Consider the following 18,353-nt stretch of genomic DNA (forward strand, 5'->3'; position numbering starts at 1 on the left):
GTCCCTTTGCTAAACAGCACATTACTAATTAAGCCTCATAAGCATGTCTCCTAATGTCCTAATCCAGCTTTGCCAATGATGTCAGGAGGCGAGCCACTAGGTACGCCTCCCAGGGCGTCCCCACCCCACTTTATGGAAACACTTTTCCTCTCTTGGACAGTTCTTTCACTCGGTTTAAAGCAGAGAAAGATTATAATGTGAAACTTGTTTTATTTCCATCTCTCATCACTTGATTGTGTGGCCGGTTTAGTTCTAAGTGTTTGTCACCCTAATATTTCCAAATAAATGTGCCAAAAGCTGCTGTTTCAGAGATAACTTTGTAAAGCAAGGAATCATTTGGTAAATAATCTTACCGCCGACGTCATTTTTGGGTAGGTTTTTAAATGGAAATGAAGTTCTACGTGACTCTGATGCCATCACCTGTGGCCTGAGGATTTCTCCTTTTCCAATCAGGGTGTCCTATGGTGATGTGAATTCCTGAATGTTGTCCACGTGGCCCCAAAGAGACTAGTTCCATCTGGAAAAAGAGTCCAATGGTTGGTCTGAGACAGTTACTAGGGTTCCGTTCAATCTTGGGCCAAGCAAATTGCAGAGAGGTCAGGCATGGAATTTCAGGGTGAAATCCACCTCCCTTTCTACAACCTTCTCTTCTTGACTTACTTGCCTGTCTATGGGGCTTTTGGGGAAAAGAGAGAGACGGGACATTTATCCAGGGATCAGACTTTTTTTTTTTTTTTGTGGTACGCGGGCCTCCCACCACTGTGGCCTCTCCCGCTGCGGAGCACAGGCTCCGGACGCACAGGCTCAGCGGCCATGGCTCACGGGCCCAGCCGCTCCGCGGCATGTGGGATCCTCCCGGACCGGGGCACGAACCTTGCATCGGCAGGCGGACTCTCAACCACTGCGCCACCAGGGAAGCCCCAGACTTTTATTAGATTGTTTATAACTGGATTTCTTCCTTTTTCAGATGGGTGAGTCAAACGAAGATATAGACCAAATGTTCAGCAATTTGCTGGGAGAGATGGATCTCCTGACCCAGGTAAATTCCCTTCCTTAACTTTCAAATGAGAAAAAAATGGGGTTAAATGGATGTAGGCGAAGGGTATATAGTTGTCCATTGTACTATTTTTTCACCTTCTTGTTTGACATTTTTCAAAGTAAAAAACATTAAAAGAAAAAAATGGGGTTACAGAATTTGATTTTAATATGACAAGAGCTATCTTTTTAAAAAGACTGGAAATTGACAACATTGTATATTCCTGATGTAACAGTGGTAGGGGAGAAAATAAACCTTTTTTCCTGTTTATACCCTTCTGAGTTCAGTTAATTGAATGCCTGGGTCACCCGTACATTCTCTTATGGCAATTTTCATGCTCATCGTGTTCAAATATTTAGCCAGTGGAGGAATTTTCCCCAAACTAACCTTCCACAACCACTACCACTAAACAATTTCCCCTGCAGTTACCTTTATATAAAGACTAGTCAGCTCATCGCTTTCTGCATAAAGCACTAAAATAAGAATCATCCAGTATTCCTCAATATGATAGGGATCTTAAAGTTTTCTACAAAGTAAATGAAGAATAATCTATGTTTTTTTAAGTATTTATTTTAGGAAAAATAAATCAATGTTAGTTAGCATCTACTTTATATTCCGTATAAAATTCAAGAAGGTTTAGATTCTATGAAAGAAGAGACAAAATGTGAGACGACAGGTTTAGAGAAAAGGGTGCTGACTAATAACCAGGGAGTGTTAGGATGGAAGCCACATTTCTATAAATCAGAGGACCTTTTTCCTCCCATGAAGGGGGAGGGTTTAATGAACATCTGTGGTCTCTTTGTCCATTCACTCACTTCTGCTCCATAGAGGAATGATTATTCTGATTGGTCAGAGTCCGGGATTTTCATAGTTGAGTGTTGTTACTCTAATTCAAGAGTACGAAGAGGGCCCCTTAGAGTGTCTTGGATCTGCCTTCACCGAAGGCCTTTCTGGGTTTTGATCTTTCTTTATTGCGCTCAGGTGAGTGGGGTCACAGGGTTTGCTTGGCTAAAACTGTGATTGAAGGAGTTCCTTCCTAACACCGGTTTCCTCTCTCTCCTTTCCCTCTCTCTGTATTTTACTCAAAGCCTGTTATGTTACACATTCATGCATTCATGTTTTGTTAGAGAATTACCTCTAGTTTCTGTAAGTAGCCTAGAAAATTATATTCCTGAGAAAAAAATGAGTTGGCAACCCTAATTGTGATGTTATACTTCCCAGTTATAGCATTTAAAAACCAACTAGTTAATGAATTTTTTTATACTTTCTTTCACGAAATTTTTTTTTTCTGGTATTTGCCCCATAGTTTCTCCATCAACCTCCCCCTTTCTTGGCAAGTTTTGCAAGTTCATTCCGGTTTTTAGAATGAATTCTGGAGCTGCAGTCACTTTTCCCTACTTTTTTTTTCTGGTATTTGCCCCATAGTTTCTCCATCAACCTCCCCCTTTCTTGGCAAGTTTTGCAAGTTCATTCCGGTTTTTAGAATGAATTCTGGAGCTGCAGTCACTGTTCCCTACATTTTATTCTTGATTCTAACTTGATTGGGTTCATTTTTTTTTTAACTTCTTCTTGATTAATGGCCTTTTTTTTTTCTACGTATAACTGATGATATCTCATTAATTTATTCTCAAACCTATAATGATTGGTGTCCTTCAGAAATTTAAGACATGAACAAGGATATTACTTACCAAATCAAATTAACATCAAAGAATGTACTCATTGTCATGAAAACATTCATGTTTAAGAACAGGTGAAATAACTTCTCAAACTATGGATGTAAAAATATTTTTAAATACTAGCTTTTAAATCATACAAGCAGTCACGTTATAAATTAGAAAATAATGTTATTTACAAAATTAGTAACTTACTGTGGCTTAATTTCTTTTTAACAAGTTTTATTAAATAAGAGTAACAGCATTAACATTTTACTGTGTAATAACAGATTGCATCCTGAAACAGCTCTTATCTTCAAGTGACTAAACAATTCCTTTCTTTGATGTCATAACTTAAATCCTTATGAATTGTATGTAGTGTATGTGTCACAATGCTTCATTCCCGGAAATTTTTTGTTGTCTCTAAAAATGAACAACCTCATTCTCATCATTTGACCTGTTTTGTCTCAAGATGTACCTTCTAGAATAATTTTTAACTTGTCATAATTTAACATATCATTTTCTGTAGGAAAAAAAAAATCACCTAAAGCATGTTCAAGTAAGAATACAGTTTTTAGAGAACATATTTAAAGAGAACATGTATAAGCAGCAAATGATTCTTAATGATTAAATTGCACTGCAAAAATATTAGTATCATGAATAACTTTGGGGGTTGGGATCCGTTTTCACAGAGTTTAGGAGTCGACACTGTCCCTCCTCCAGAACCTAAACCGCCCAGAGCTGAATTTAACTACAGTGTGGGGTTTAAGGATTTAAATGGTGAGTATCATTTCTTTCCTTAAGTAATTTGAAATGATAACAATGACTAAGATCTGTACACAGCTGTAATCTGAAAACAAAATTTAAGGAACTTGGACATCATGACAAGTATAATTTTTAAAGTCCTGGATTTCATTCAGATTTAGTGCTGCTGTTTGGATTGAATTGAGAGGCCAGGAAGATATTTTTGCCTGTAATGAAAAGGAACACTGTCCTGTATTTGCTGAAAGTCTCAAAGCTTTCTAATTTTTTTTTAAAAAAAACAGAGAGTTTCTTCTTACTCCTAAGCCATTACAGTAATAAGGTACAGTAGTATAAGCAAATATTAATAAGGAAATGTCCCTTCGAGGATATTAATGAACTGCCCATTTCATAGTGATTGAGAATATATGAATAGATGCTTCAAAATATATTTTAATTAATATATATTTAATATATAATATAATATATTTGCTCTATTTGACATTTTAGTCCCCTGAAGTTTGTCATATTTTATTAACAAAAATCTCTCTTCCTACTTAGTGCAGTGACAATCTTTAGCCCATGTGCTACTCAAATTACAATGAATCTTGAAGTAATTGCTTCCAAATTAATGAGAATTCACTGCAGCTCTTGGAAAAGATTTTCCAAAGACTTGCAGTGCCAACCAAAAGAATAAAGAACAAAATAATAGAGAAGCCCAGTTACAGAAATCCAGAGTTCTAAGTTTTATTTCTGTCACTCACTGGGTTCCTTTGTTTCTGTCATTTTCAGTAATTTTTAGATTAAACCCTTAAGGTTCGAATACCTGTATCTTGATAAATTATAGTACATCTCTTCTGATTTCCTCTTTTTTCCCACCCTCTTTTCTATTTTCCATATAAACTTATTATTTCTGTCAGTCGTTTCCACTGCATGGAATGGAATGATGGTAACATTCATGAAGTTTCAGAAAACCAACACACTTTTGTCAAATTATGACGTTAATAGAGAACATATACTTGCATATATGAACAGTGCAGATTTGCCTGACACACTCATAACAGCTGGATAATCAGTTCCATTAAAATTAAAATTTAATCAGTAATTTAGTTGTAGTAAGCCCAACTAATGCTTTCGAAGCACTTATTACCTAGTATCAAAACATTACTGAAAATGTCAGAATCCAAGAAACCCAGCAATACATAAACATAGTCATGTTAAAAGACACTAACAAGAAACTCATGTCATTAAGGAGACAAGACCATTAAAAAAGTACTGTTATGTACTGAAAATTCAATTTGTTGGGAATTACAATAGGAATAGATTTTTTTTTTACTGTCTTCCCTTAAAACATTGCTTAAAATGAGTCAAAAAATACTTCACCCAAAGTTATTTGGAGAGTTAACGATAAACTTCTGAACAGAATCCCCAATTCTTTATCACTCAATCCCATACCAATATGTTGAGGATTATAATTTGCTTTGGAAATTGTTACTATATGTGTTACTGTGGGAATTTTGTCCCTAAAATGTTTATAAATGATTAAAATCATTTGCTGTGTGTCTGCAGTCACAATGTAATTGATGACACTAGAAAATTAGGAATATGCTTCATTAGTTCTACACATATTTTCTCTGAGATTTTTAAAATTTCACTTAATATTATGAAAAGCTATATGCAAAACAGCAGTGGCTTAGAAGGAAAATGCTTTTTACCCGGTTAAGAGATCCAAACTTCAGGGCTTCCCTGGTGGCGCAGTGGTTGAGAGTCCGCCTGCTGATGCAGGGGACACGGGTTCGTGCCCCGGTCCAGGAAGATCCCACATGCCGCGGAATGGCTGGGCCCGTGAGTCATGGCCGTTGAGCCTGCGCGTCCGGAGCCTGTGCTCCACAACGGGAGAGGCCACAGCAGTGAGAGGCCCACGTACCGCAAAAAAAAAAAAAAAAGAGAGAGAGATCCAAACTTCAGTCTGAGTGCTGTACATAGAACTATTGGCATTAATGTAATATGCTACATGGTGTTTATGCTGATGATGTTTGGCAATAAATGATTTCACCATGCTTTCTGCTCATTTGTTTCTGAGAGGGCTTCATTTCCTCTGCCCGCATTTCCTCAATCCAGTTCACGCTGCACACAGCAGCTAGAATTCTCCCCCTCATGATCACTTCCACCTTGCCCATACTTTGTTCATCACACTCACCATCCGGTGACTGCCTGATGGACAAAGTGCTGTAGCAACACGACTCACGGCCATGGCTCCCTGTATGCCACGTGGTCTAATCAGCTTTCAGGATCCCAGGTCTTATCTCCACAGTAATCTCTCATGTGGAAGAAATTCCAGTGAAAATCGTCCTCCCTCACCCTCACTCTGAAAATTCGGGTATGCCCTTTCCTTTAAGAGTTAACTCCCAGCTTACTGTCTTATGAAGTCTTTACCACTTAATCCCAATTAAAAAAAATTTTTTTTTCATTCCTTAACCCCCTTGGTGCTTTATTTCCTGCTATTGAATATTTATCATTAACTGCTCTTTTTGTGATGTGAGAGTTCCTATAGTTGGATGGTGTGCCCACAGAAACTCAGCCCTCACCCCAAGTCTCAAGGCGTATTAAATAAATCCCAGTTGGTGGAGACCTACTTTCTTCCAAGTATATTTATCAGTGGTGCTCCGTCTGCCCACCAAAGACCTGGGGAGAATTTTCCAGCCTCTCCCCTCCCCTACTTTCTAAAACTCTAAGATCTTGCACCAGAATGTACAAGAATTCTCTACTTAGGCATCTAATCAGGTGCTTGGAGTTGACTTTATAGCTGACCTGTGAGGTCCCAATGTAGGGGAGACATTCCCCCGTGTTTTTTCTTTTCTCTTCTTTCTTTTACTTTTTTTTTTTTTTTTGGAGGGAAGGGATGTTTTTAGCTTTATTGAGGTTTTTTTAAGTTAATTAATTAATTTTTTTGGCTGTGTTGGGTCTTCATTGCTGTGCACAGGCTTTCTTTAGTTGTGGTGAGTAGGGACTACTCTTCGTTGCGGTGCATGGGCTTCTCATTGCGGTGGCTTCTCTTGTTGTGGAGCACGGGCTCTAGGTGCGCGGGCTTCAGTAGTTGTGGCGCATGGGCTTAGTTGCTCTGTGGCACGTGGGATCTTCCCGGACCAGGGATCAAACCCATGTCCCCTGCATTGGCAGGTGGATTCTTAACCACTGCACCACCAGGGAAGTCCCAATTGAGGTTTAGTTGACAAAATTGTAAGATATCTGAAGTGTACAGAGTGATGATATGGTGTGCATATACATTGTGAAAGGATTCCCCCCATCAAGTTAGTTAACACATCCATCACCTCACCTATTCTTTTTTTTTTTTAGTGAGAACATTTAAGTTCTACTCTTTCAGCAAATTTCAGTTATACCATACAATGTTATCAACTGTAGTCATCATGTTATACTTAGATCCTCAGACCTTACTTGCCTTAGAACTGAAAGTTCATACCCTTTTACCAACCTCTTCCTATTTCCCCCGCCCCAGCCCCTTGCAACCAGTACTCAAATGTACTCTTTAAAATGACCTTCGTTACGTTTTTCTAGGTGCAAATTGTTGTCTTGACCATTAACGTGATTTTCCCTATCAGAGTCCTTAAACGCACTGGAAGACCAAGATTTAGATGCTCTCATGGCGGATCTGGTAGCAGACATAAGGGAAGCTGAGCAGAGGACAATCCAGGCCCAGAAGGAGTCCTCTCAGAGCCGACCTCATTCAGCATCTCTGGATGTACCAAGTTTCAGTGGTGCAGCCTCTCTTGGTTACACAGCAAATGTTGCTGCACCGATTATTAGCCAATATGAGGATGACTTACCTCCTCCACCAGCTGATCCCATGTTAGACCTTCCTTTGCCACCACCCGCTCCTGAACCTCTCTCTCAGGTAAGTCCGTGGGGTCAGGACTCTTGACCTCTGCTACCCAAGATCTCTGACCTTCCTCAGAGTGGCGGTTACATTCAAGTTTGTACGCCCAGAGCTCTGAGACGCTAAGAAACAAGGATCCCAGATGTGTTCATTGAAAAGCCAGAGTCTCCATAAAAGGACACATTGGTGTGTATAAAGAACATATTAGGGCCATATTCAGGAACTGTTATAGTTTGGCTAAAATCTATATTTGTATGCAGCTTTCCCTGATAATACTCAACCTTTCGGGGTCATGTTTTATTAACTTGGTATGAACTGTGGAAGTGATTTATAGATTTCTGTGTCCCTGGTCCTAGTCCAGTACATAAAGAATAGAAGGCATTCCTTACATATTTCAGAATTGAACTAAATGGAATTTTGCTGAATTTGGCAGCCGTATTCAGTAGGGCAAAGATATCTGTGTATCACATGTAAGGTCATAGCTGGGAGGGGCGTTATGGGGCGGGTAGGTGATGAGTGCTTGATATTAATAGATTTCTGGGAAGTTCATATTGTCATTATGTGGGACATTAACTCATATCTCTCATCCATGCAAGAAGAGCGCTTTAAGGATTTTTCTTAGAGTAAGCCACTTTTAAAATATTTTACAGTAAGAACCTAGCTTTATTTCCTGTGGCTTCTGCATTCGTTGTACTGGGTGGTGATCAGTATTCATAAATACGACCCTAGTAACCCTGAAAGTCCCTACAATGCCTTTTGAATGAACAAATATGAAATATAAATCAAATATTAAATCCTACTCATTGCTCTATTGTGTGATTATTGTATAAAAATTATTTGAAAATTGGTGATCCATATAGAACAGAGGCTCTTTTTCCCCCAATTTTATTGTGATATAATTGACATATAGTATTGTACAGATTCAAGGCATACAACATGATGATCAGATATACATATATTGAGAAATGATTACCATAGCGAGGTTAGTTAACACCTTCATCACCTCATATAATTACCTTTTTGTTGTGCATATGGTGAGAACATATAAGATCTACTCTAAACAAGTTTATAATACAGTACTGTTAACTGTAGTCACCACGCTGTACTTTAGATCCCCAGAGCTTATTCATGTTATAACTGGAGGTTTGTACCCTTTGGCCAACATCGCCCTATTTCTTCCATCCCAGCCTCTGGCAACCACCATTTAACTCTCTGTTTCTATGAGTTCAGCTTTTTTAGATTCTCACATATAAGTGAGATCATACACTATTTGTCCTCTGTCTGACTTATCTCATTTAGTATAATGCTCTCAAGTTTCATCCATGTTGTCACAAACAGCATGATTTCCTTTTCTCGTGGATAAATAATATTCCATTGTATATCTACACCACATCTTCTTTATCCATTCATCATCAACAGATACTGAGGTTGCTTCCATGTCTTGGCTGCTGTGAATAGTGCTGCCACAGACATGGGAGTGTAGATCTCTTCAAGATATTGATTTCATTTCCTTTGGGTAGATACCCAGGAGTGGAATTGCTGGATCATATGGTAGCTCTATTTGTAAGTTTTTGAGGAACTTCCATACTGTTTTCCTTAGCAGCTGCACCAATTTTACATTCCCACCAACAGTGCACAAAGGTTTCCATTTCTTCACTTCCTTGCCAACACTTTTTTTTGCAGTACGCGGGCCTCTCACTGTTGTGGCCTCTCCCATTGCGGAGCACAGGCTCCGGACGCGCAGGCTCAGCGGCCATGACTCACGGGCCCAGCCGCTGCGCGGCATGTGGGATCTTCCTGGACCGGGGCACGAACCCGTGGCCCCTGCATCGGCAGGTGGACTCTCAACCACTGCGCCACCAGGGAAGCCCTCGCCAACACTTTTTACCTCTTGTCTTTGATAACAGCCATTCTAAAGAGCAGAGGCTCTTAATATAGGGTCCATGAAGAAGTCAAGGAGTCTGTGATTCCCAACTGTATGCAAAGTCAAATGCATATGTGAAGCTTTATGGGCTTCATTGCTTTAAACATATTCCTAAATGGGTTTGTGGCTCAAAAAAAAAATAAGAACTACTGGTATAGGAAGATATATGTTTGCTTTGGGCTCATAAAATATTTCACTCTCTTTTCTGCCTGCTCATGTGTTTGTCAGTAGTTTGTTGTGTTGTTTTTTGTTTTTTGTTTTTTTTGGTGAATTATAAGTTTAAGTTTGATTGGGGAAGATAAGGACCCTTTAGGAATCTAATAAAAACTAAGAGTCCCAGAAAACGCATACTAATCCAAAAGAATGTGTATAATCTCAGGAAGTGCTCAAACCCCTTGAGATTCACCTACAGATTCCTCAGGTTAGACCCAATTTTGAGCCAAACAGGGATTTTTGCAGACTAAATATGTGAAACTCTGAGTCATCATTTCATCTTTTAAGTTACTATTCCTAAGATATAAAGGGTGACTGTCTTCTGTATCTCCGGGTTGAAGATTTCTGTTACAGTTACTTAAATTTTGAAAATCGATCATGTGAAATGTGGTGCCCTATATAACACAGCCTTTTGTCAATATAAAGTGACTAAGACACTAACGATGGCAGGGGTACTTATTACTCCCTGGTGTTATTAATGGACTGTGTTGAATGTCTTGTCATTTTACAGGAAGAAAAAGAAGCCCAAGCCAAGGCTGATAAAATTAAGCTAGCATTGGAAAAACTGAAGGAGGCCAAGGTCAAGAAGGTAAATTATGAATCACTTTTGCGTGGGGCAGTCAAATTAATGACTTTTTATTATGCTTAAGGCTAAAGAAAATTTTAATTTCAAGTGGTGCTTTAATGAGTTGTAGTTTTGTTTTTTTTTAACATCTTTATTGGGGTATAATTGCTTTACAATGGTGTGTTAGTTTCTGCTTTATAACAGAGTGAATCAGTTATACATATACATATGTTCCCATATCTCTTCCCTCTTTGTCTCCCTCCCTCCCACCTTCCCTATCCCACCCCTCCAGACAGCCACAAAGAACCGAGCCGGTTTCCCTGTGCCATGCGGCTGCTTCCCACTGGCTATCTACCTTACGTTTGTTAGTATATATATGTCCATGTCTCTCTCTCGCCCTATCACACCTCACCCTTCCCCCTCCCCGTATCCTCAAGTCTGTTCTCCAGTAGGTCTGTGTCTTTATTCCCGTTTTACCCCTAGGTTCTTCATAACATTTTTTTTCTTAAATTCCATATATATGTGTCAGCAGACGGTATTTGTCCTTCTCTTTCTGGCTTACTTCACTCTATATGGCAGACTCTAGGTCTATCCAAATGAGTTGTAGATTTTTAAATTTAAGGGCAAAGATAAATTATTCTTTTAATGACCTCGCTTGGCTCATTTGTGTTTCATAAATAGGGGACCTATGTTAGTGTAAATGTGGAGGTTTCCAAGTCTCTACCCGCAGGGCTCCCTCCCCTAAGGATGCACTCTGGGTTCTGCTCACTCTTGGGTAATTGCAGGTGGCGCCCCCTTCTGGGGGTGAGTTGGCGAGTCCACTGGGTCAGAGTTCAGCCTCTAGTGGCATCACCTCATTTCCACGATTGCTTTTGTGCATTTTATATACCCCCTGAGGCAGCCCCCAGCCTGCCCTGGATGTCCAAGTTCTCTCCTGAAATACCAAATGTTCTCTTGGCTAGAGCTGTATGTTCAAAGTTGGCATAGGTTTTGAGTGACCTGCCTCGACCCTATTGTCCCAATAAGCCTGTAATTTATCATGCTTTTTCTGTAGAGCGTAGGTTTTTCTGGAGACACATATATTGTATTATATCAGAGACACATGTATTTAAGCTCAGTCGAAGCATCTACCTAATAATAAAGTGTTAACAATAGTTAGGTAAATTAAGAGAAAGATAAACAGTCTCACTTCGACTCCTGAAGCATATACCGTGGCTGAGACGCGTTAAGAACTTTTTACTTACAGTTGGGTGAATTATTCTTTTCATACAGGGCATTAGATTTTATGTTCCTGCATCACCTCTCATGGTTCCTTGAATGAAGGATTTCAGTACATGTTGATCGATATTTAATAAATATTCCTTGACTACCCCAGGATCCAGACTTCCAAGGTTCATCTATGAGAATTTTTCCAGATCATTCTGGTTCCATTCATTTCAAGCATGCATGAACCTTTTTATCATTTTTCTTCCCCATTCTCTACGTGTGGTCGGTTATTGAACTGATACATCCTCGGCTGCCTTCTCCCCCCTTGTCCTCACTCTGTGAACCCCTGGTTAAACCCAGCCTGGGCCTTCAGTGCTGCCTGAGCTTCCGAGTCCAGTCTCTCTCCCACGAACCTAGAAAACTCTTTCCACCTTGTCCTCTCTCTGAAAATCTCTAGTACCTCCTTCCTCTCCCACATTTTCTCAGCCCATTGCACTGAGAAGTAGAAGCAATCCAAAGAAAGTTTCTACAAACTCCCAACACACTTGCCTCCCTACCTGCCTGCACCTGTGGCAGGTGGTGCATGGTCTTCCTGCTCCTGTGCATGGACTGTCACGTTTCTAAGACCAGTCCCCCTCATGTGATTCTCTTCCCACCTCTTTCCTTGTCCCTCCTCTGCTCAAGGATGTCCCCCCCACACACACAGTGTAAAGTCCAAATCCTCACAACGACATCGAGTCCCTGCATGATCTGGTTGCCAGCCCTCTCCCTCACCCTCCGTTCTAGCTTACTGGTCTCACTGCTGCTCCACAGATGTTCCAGGCATGCCTCTGCCTCGGGACCTTTGTGCCTTGCGGTCCCCCTGCCTAGAAAGCTCATCCCCAGATTCCAGTGGGTTCTCTCTGTTCCTCACTAGGTCTGGTCACCTGCTCAGTGCCATGCACACACACACCTCTGAGATCCCTTACCTTCCCCTGCTTTTCCTTCCTCCCCATACAGCATACTGTCCAGATTACTTGTTTATCCTGTTTAATGCCTACCTCCCCTCCCCACCCCCAGGGAAGCTCCTCCAGGGAGTTTTGTGTTTTCTTTACCGATGCATCCTCATCTCATAGAACAGGTGCTGGGGCTACAGAGAGGTGAACCAGTCAGGTGAGGTCCATGCCTGTGTAGAGTTCACTTCTAGCTGGAGAGAGAAGTGCTATGAAGAAAATAAAGCCAGAAGGAATGATACTGCCCAAGGGAATCTTTTTTTTTTAATTGAGATAACATTGGTTTATAATGTTATGTAAGTTTCATGTGTACATTCTTATATTTCTGCTTCTGTATACCCTACAGTGTGCTCACCACCCAAAATTTAGCTTCCATCCATCACCATACTGTTGATCCCCTTTACCTCTTGAGCAGGAGGGAAAATGGGAGGAGCTGAGGGCAGAAAGGCAGGTGGGGTCACAGGGTCTCACAGGTCTGAGGAAGAGTTTGGAACATATTGTCAGTGCAGTGGAAAAGCATTTGGCCGCACCATGCGGCATGCGGGATCTTAGCTTCCCGTCCAGGGATTGAGCCTGTGCCCCCTGCAGTGGAAGCGCAGAGTCCTAACCACTGGACCTCCAGGGAAGTCCCCATATGAGGGTTTTTAACAAGGGATAATATATGGTTTTTAAAGATCATAGTGGCCATTGTGTGGAAAGTGGATTGTAGGGGAAGGGATGAGAGCAGGGTGACCTGTTTCATAGCCGTCTCTCTAGCACAAGACCTCACTGTAGATAAACAAGTACTGAACCAAGTTACCAATGGATGGCAGGGGAAGATGGGCTGTCTTCGGTTGCCGACTTTCCCTTTGGAGATAAAAAGACGAGAAAATGAGGAAAAATACAATTCATAATTATTTCAACTATTTTAAACCACTGGATGGTTTATAAAATGGGGGCCATGTTGGAGATACTCTGAGGCTAAATGCAAAGAGGAGTTGGTCCTTAGGTAAAAAGGTAGAACCTGGGACTTCCCTGGTGGCACAGTGGTTAAGAATCCACCTGCCAAAGCAGGGGACATGGGTTTGATCCCTGGTCTGGGAAGATCCCACATGCCACAGAGCAACTAAGCCCATGTTCCACAGCTACTGAGCCTGCATGCTGCAACTACTGAAGCCCGTGGGCCTAGAGCCTGTGCTCCACAAGAGGAGAAGCCACCACAAGGAGAGCCCGTGCACCGCAACGAAGAGTAGCCCCCGCTCGCTGCAACTAGAGAAAGCCTGAGTGCAGCAACAAAGCCCCAACGCAGACAAAATAAATAAATAAATTTTAAAAAAATATAAAAAATAAGGTAGAACAACTAGCATATTTGGCGAGTTTGCTTAACTGGAGATAAAGAGAACAAGGAGGAGAAAGCAGTATTTCCACAGAACGTTGCCATAATTTAGTTGAGGTGAATTGTAACAGCAGCAAAAAGCACCACCTGCCTCTAGTCAACAAAGCAGATGTGAAACAGAAGCAGTTCTGATCAGTGGGAGAGGAAAGAAAATTAAGAAGCTAAGGTGTATATTTTTTCTGACTTAGGACACTCCAGACTTATTTCTAAAAACAAAAGGCTGTGTGGCACAGAACATCAAAAAAAAATAACTGAGTCATACTCATCCATTAATAAAGTAACTAAGATGTACTAACACATAAGCTACAACATGTTTTATAAAGGATGGAATCAAGTTTATCTGAAGTACTTTGTCCTCAAGTATTCTGTGGGGTGTTGACATCACTTTGGGTCACGAAGAACAATGTACACAGTTTGTGCTGCAAAGCTGTTGGAACTGGAAACAGAATCGGATTCACTCATTGATTTTGTTTCTTTGTTTTAAAGCTCTGTGACACAGGAGACCAAGTCCATTTGTAAATTTTATCATAGAAGCAAAAATGTATATATTGCAAATGATTTAGGGCTGGGATAATTTTGTATTTATTAGTTTGCAAAAGAAAAAGAAGAAATGATAAAAAAACATTAAATCTTTACTGTGATGGATTAGAAAGGGGAAGTTTTTTCATTCTTGAGTCATTTTACTCTATATCATATGGTGTTGATATGAAAAGTACTCAGCTTGCTAATCACCTAACTGTGACTTAGGGTGTCATGTGTTGGTATATAGCTACTCCTCAGCTTGTAAATGTGAAGAAAGCTGTGAAGAAGACTAAATATGATTTCTTCTTGCTAAAAGTCATCAGCCTTCTCTTGTTTATTTTTTTCCCCTAAGTTTTATAATTGTGGACATTGGTAACTACATATGGATTAAATTTAGTTTGCAATTTCTGCCAAAAAACCCCCACCCTTTCATAATTGTGTCATTGTCAAATTATGTGATTTAGTTTTTTTCTCTCTTTAAAAACAAAACACCAAGCTATGTTTTATTTTCTCAAGAATTCCTAAGCAAGAATGAAATGTGGTCAAACATCATTAATTTTTTCATCAGGAAGATTGTCTTCTAAGTCCTAACACTGGTAGTGTTTCTTAGGACATGTAACTACTTTATAGCAATATTCCTCAGCTGAGAGCAGCAGGTATGCCATCCACAGAAAATAAGCCATGGTCATTCCACTATTTGAGGCATTTCTGTTTTCCACACAACCATCCACGTCTGATTTCTCTGGTCAGATGAATGGGTCTTTGAGGTTGTAGTAGTTGGGCCTATTGTTTCATTATTTTATTTTTTTAATAAATTTATTTATTTTTGGCCACACTGGATTTTCGTTGCTGTGTGCGGGCTTTCTCTAGTTGCGGTGAGCCGGGGCTACCCTTCCTTGCGGTGCATGGGCTTCTCATTGCGGTGGTTTCTCCTGTTGTGGAGCATGGGCTCTAGGTGCACGGGCTTCAGTAGTTGTGGCACACGGGCTCAGTAGTTGTGGCTCATGGGCTCTAAAGCGCAGTCTCAGTAGTTGTGGCACGTGGGCTTAGTTGCTCTGCAGTATGTGGGAACTCCCAGACCAGAGGTTCCCCACCGAACCCATGTCCCCTGCATTGGCAGGCGGATTCTTAACCACTGCGCCACCAGGGATGTCCCGGGCCTGTTGTTTTAAATACATCAAAAGATGTACATACAGGGACTTCCCTGGTGGCGCAGTGGTTAAGAATCCGCCTGCCAGTGCAGGGGACACGGGTTCGAGCCCTGGACCTGGAAGATCCCACATGCCGTGGAGCAACTAAGCCCGTGTGCCACAACTACTGAGCCTGCACTCTAGAGCCTGTGAGCCACAACTATGGAGCCCGTGTGCCACAACTACTGAAGTCTGCGTGCCTAGAGTCCATGCTCCGCAACAGGAGAAGCCACCGCAATGAGAAGCCCATGCACGGCAATGAAGACCCAACACAGCCAAAAATAAATAAATAAATTTATTTAAAAAAAAAAGATGAACATACAACAAAAACAACTGTCCAACTAGATGTTTCTGGGCTACAGGTTTTCAAGGGAAAAAAAGTATTCTTCAGACAAGCCTGGAATAATGGTCTAATTTGAATGGTTCCAGGAGGAAGAAATGCACCTTTATTGCCCTGATGTCTGCATTTGAGTCTTAGGTGTGCAAGTGTGGGAAGAGCAGATACTAGGTGTGCTTCGACTTGTGGTCCTTGCCTGCTCCCCGTCCAGATTCTTATCACCATCCACACCCTTGGTTGCTCTCAGTAACTCTGCACAGAAATCCACAGGAATCGCCTTCTTCACTGTTAACTACACATTGTCTCCGAGATCCAGTTGGGTGGGAGTGGGACCAGAGGGGCAGTTTCCCTGCTGCTCAGAATCTAACCCAAACTTTGGGGGAGGAAGAAATGTTACCAGTTGTATGACCTCTCTCTTCACTCCATCTAAACACTTTTTTAAAATAATGATAAGCCTCATATGTGAATAACCAGGACCAACCTTAGACAGACAGAATAGGCAGAACTTGTCTCTAACTATCTCATGCTTCTCTTTTCAAGTTAGAATAGAAAATTAAGCAAGAGTGTCAGGGGGTTCTGGTTGACGATGTTGCTTCTGGGAATTCTCTGCTGGCGGCCTGTGGGGTAACTGCAGGCACTGCAGGCACTGCAGGCTAGAGTTTGGGCAGGGATGGTCTGGAAAGGGAAAGGCAGCCCTTCCTTCCTGTGTGGCACTCAAAGATGGACTCTAACTAGAGCTAACTCCCACTTAATTAGGGAGGATCAGTGATCTTGGCAAAGAATAAAATAAGAACGTAGATCTTCCCAGAAGGAGTTATGGAAAATCTTCCCTTAAACATAAGTGTCTAATAAATGTGGGCTTCATGGGCACATTTCCACTGTTCCTTTTGAAGACTGGATAGATAGCACCGTTATAACCTGTAGCACTCATAACTAACAACTGCTGGAATTAAAAATATGCTACAGGGCTTCCCTGGTGGCGCAGTGGTTGAGAGTCTGCCTGCCGATACAGGGGACACGGTTTCGTGCCCCGGTCCGGAAAGATCCCCTATGCTGAGGAGCGGCTGGGCCCATCAGCCATGGCCGCTGAGCCTGCGCGTCCGGAGCCTATTCTCCGCAACAGGAGAGGCCACAACAGTGAGAGGCCCGCGTACCGCAAAAAAAAAAAAAAAAAAAAATTGCTACAAATACAGAGGTATCAAAGAAAATCCAAACCCTAGCTGATTAGTTGTTGAATTAATTCTGTTATGCTACATCAGAATCACGGTCTCTCTTAGGGATCAGAAGTTTTAATAACCTTGACAAGTTGTCTGGGAAAAATCAGTGAAATCCTGTGCCCTGAGGAGTAAATTCTCACACCAAACCCTCCAGATTTGTAATAAGGTAGCTACCAATTTGACTGTGAACTCAATGCAGTAAATTTTTTTTTGATAGAATGAAAAGTGCATTAGGTCACTCATTTGCCTGCATGCCTCCATAATAGCGCTTTCTCAATCTACATTGATCTGGCTTTGTCCATCTCTAATCTCAAACGTGTTCTGCTGTGACACCACCTGCCGCTCAATAAGACCCCTCCGTGACGCTGTGTCTGCAACTTCTGACCTTCAAAGAATTGTAGATTAACCAACTTCGTCTTAACCTGTGTCATAGAACTCTCGGGTTGCATGAAGTGGGACCCAGCTCCAGCTAAGCAAGACAGAAGAATTTATTATAAAGATACCGGCACGGCTTTCAACTAAGCAACGCTTCTGGGCTCGGAGATGATCCTGAAGAAGTAATAGAAAGATGTCAGGGAGGCAGGCAGCACTTCTTGGGTTGTGTTGGTTTTCTCTCTCCCTCACCAGAATGCAGAGTCTCCGAAAGCTGGGCCACGACTTTGCTTATTGTGTATTTATTTCTGTTTTTGTGAACTGGTTTCTCTACGTTTATATTCCTGGCACCTTAAACAAGTGCTTGGCATATGAGTGAGTTTGTGGGACACCTTCTTACTTAAATTCGCAGAAGAGATAGCAGCCGTGAAACCTTAACCTCAGTGGGTGGCCTTCTCCAGTTGCTTGAATTTACTGGCTGCCCTGTGGCTTTATCCTCAGCTCGTTGTCAAGGTGCACATGAATGATAACAGCACGAAGTCACTGATGGTGGATGAACGGCAATTAGCCCGAGATGTTCTAGACAACCTTTTCGAGAAAACCCATTGTGACTGCAATGTGGACTGGTGTCTTTATGAAATATATCCAGAACTACAAATCGGTAAGTCCCAGTTCCAGCAATTGGCTGTACTCCAAAAAACCTGTGAGTTTGCTTTATTATGGGTTTTGGTCTCTTGCAAAGAAGAGTTTGGTTCAAGGCTGTCAAGCCTCCCCCTACATCACTTCCCTTAGGTCAGGTTCGGTGCTTGCCTCTTCATTTATCTGTGGCAGAGACTCGGATTGGAGCAGGTGGCCAGACCTTGGGGAATGTAAGCATTATTGCTGTTACTTCTCTAGTGGATCCAAAAGGGAAAGAAAGTGACAGGAGGATACTTCTTACCGCATGCTTATTAAGCTGAGCAGGTGGTTGGAGAGCCTGGGTGTCTGTCAGCCGATGTCTCTTTAAAGTTTACTTCTTTTTTTTTTTTTTTTTTTTTTTGTTGTTCGGGGCGCTCCCTACCGTTGTGGCCCCTCCCGCCGCGGAGCACAGGCTCGGGACGCACAGGCTCAGCACGC

General features: G+C 41.5%; 1 protein-coding gene across 1 annotated transcript in view; it reads left to right on the forward strand.

Moving 5' to 3' along the window:
- The first annotated feature begins 967 nt into the window (after positions 1 to 967).
- Positions 968 to 18,353, forward strand: part of APBB1IP (amyloid beta precursor protein binding family B member 1 interacting protein) — a 62,566-nt gene continuing 45,180 nt past the window's right edge. The window contains exons 1-5 of the mRNA XM_007471376.1: positions 968 to 1,039; positions 3,381 to 3,468; positions 7,050 to 7,342; positions 9,973 to 10,050; positions 17,739 to 17,898. Coding sequence (XP_007471438.1) covers positions 968 to 1,039; positions 3,381 to 3,468; positions 7,050 to 7,342; positions 9,973 to 10,050; positions 17,739 to 17,898 — 691 coding nt within the window. The remainder of the gene's footprint in view (positions 1,040 to 3,380; positions 3,469 to 7,049; positions 7,343 to 9,972; positions 10,051 to 17,738; positions 17,899 to 18,353) is intronic.

The sequence above is a fragment of the Lipotes vexillifer genome, unplaced genomic scaffold (assembly GCF_000442215.2).
Source record: "Lipotes vexillifer unplaced genomic scaffold, Lipotes_vexillifer_v1.1 scaffold1049, whole genome shotgun sequence".
Taxonomy (NCBI): domain Eukaryota; kingdom Metazoa; phylum Chordata; class Mammalia; order Artiodactyla; family Lipotidae; genus Lipotes; species Lipotes vexillifer.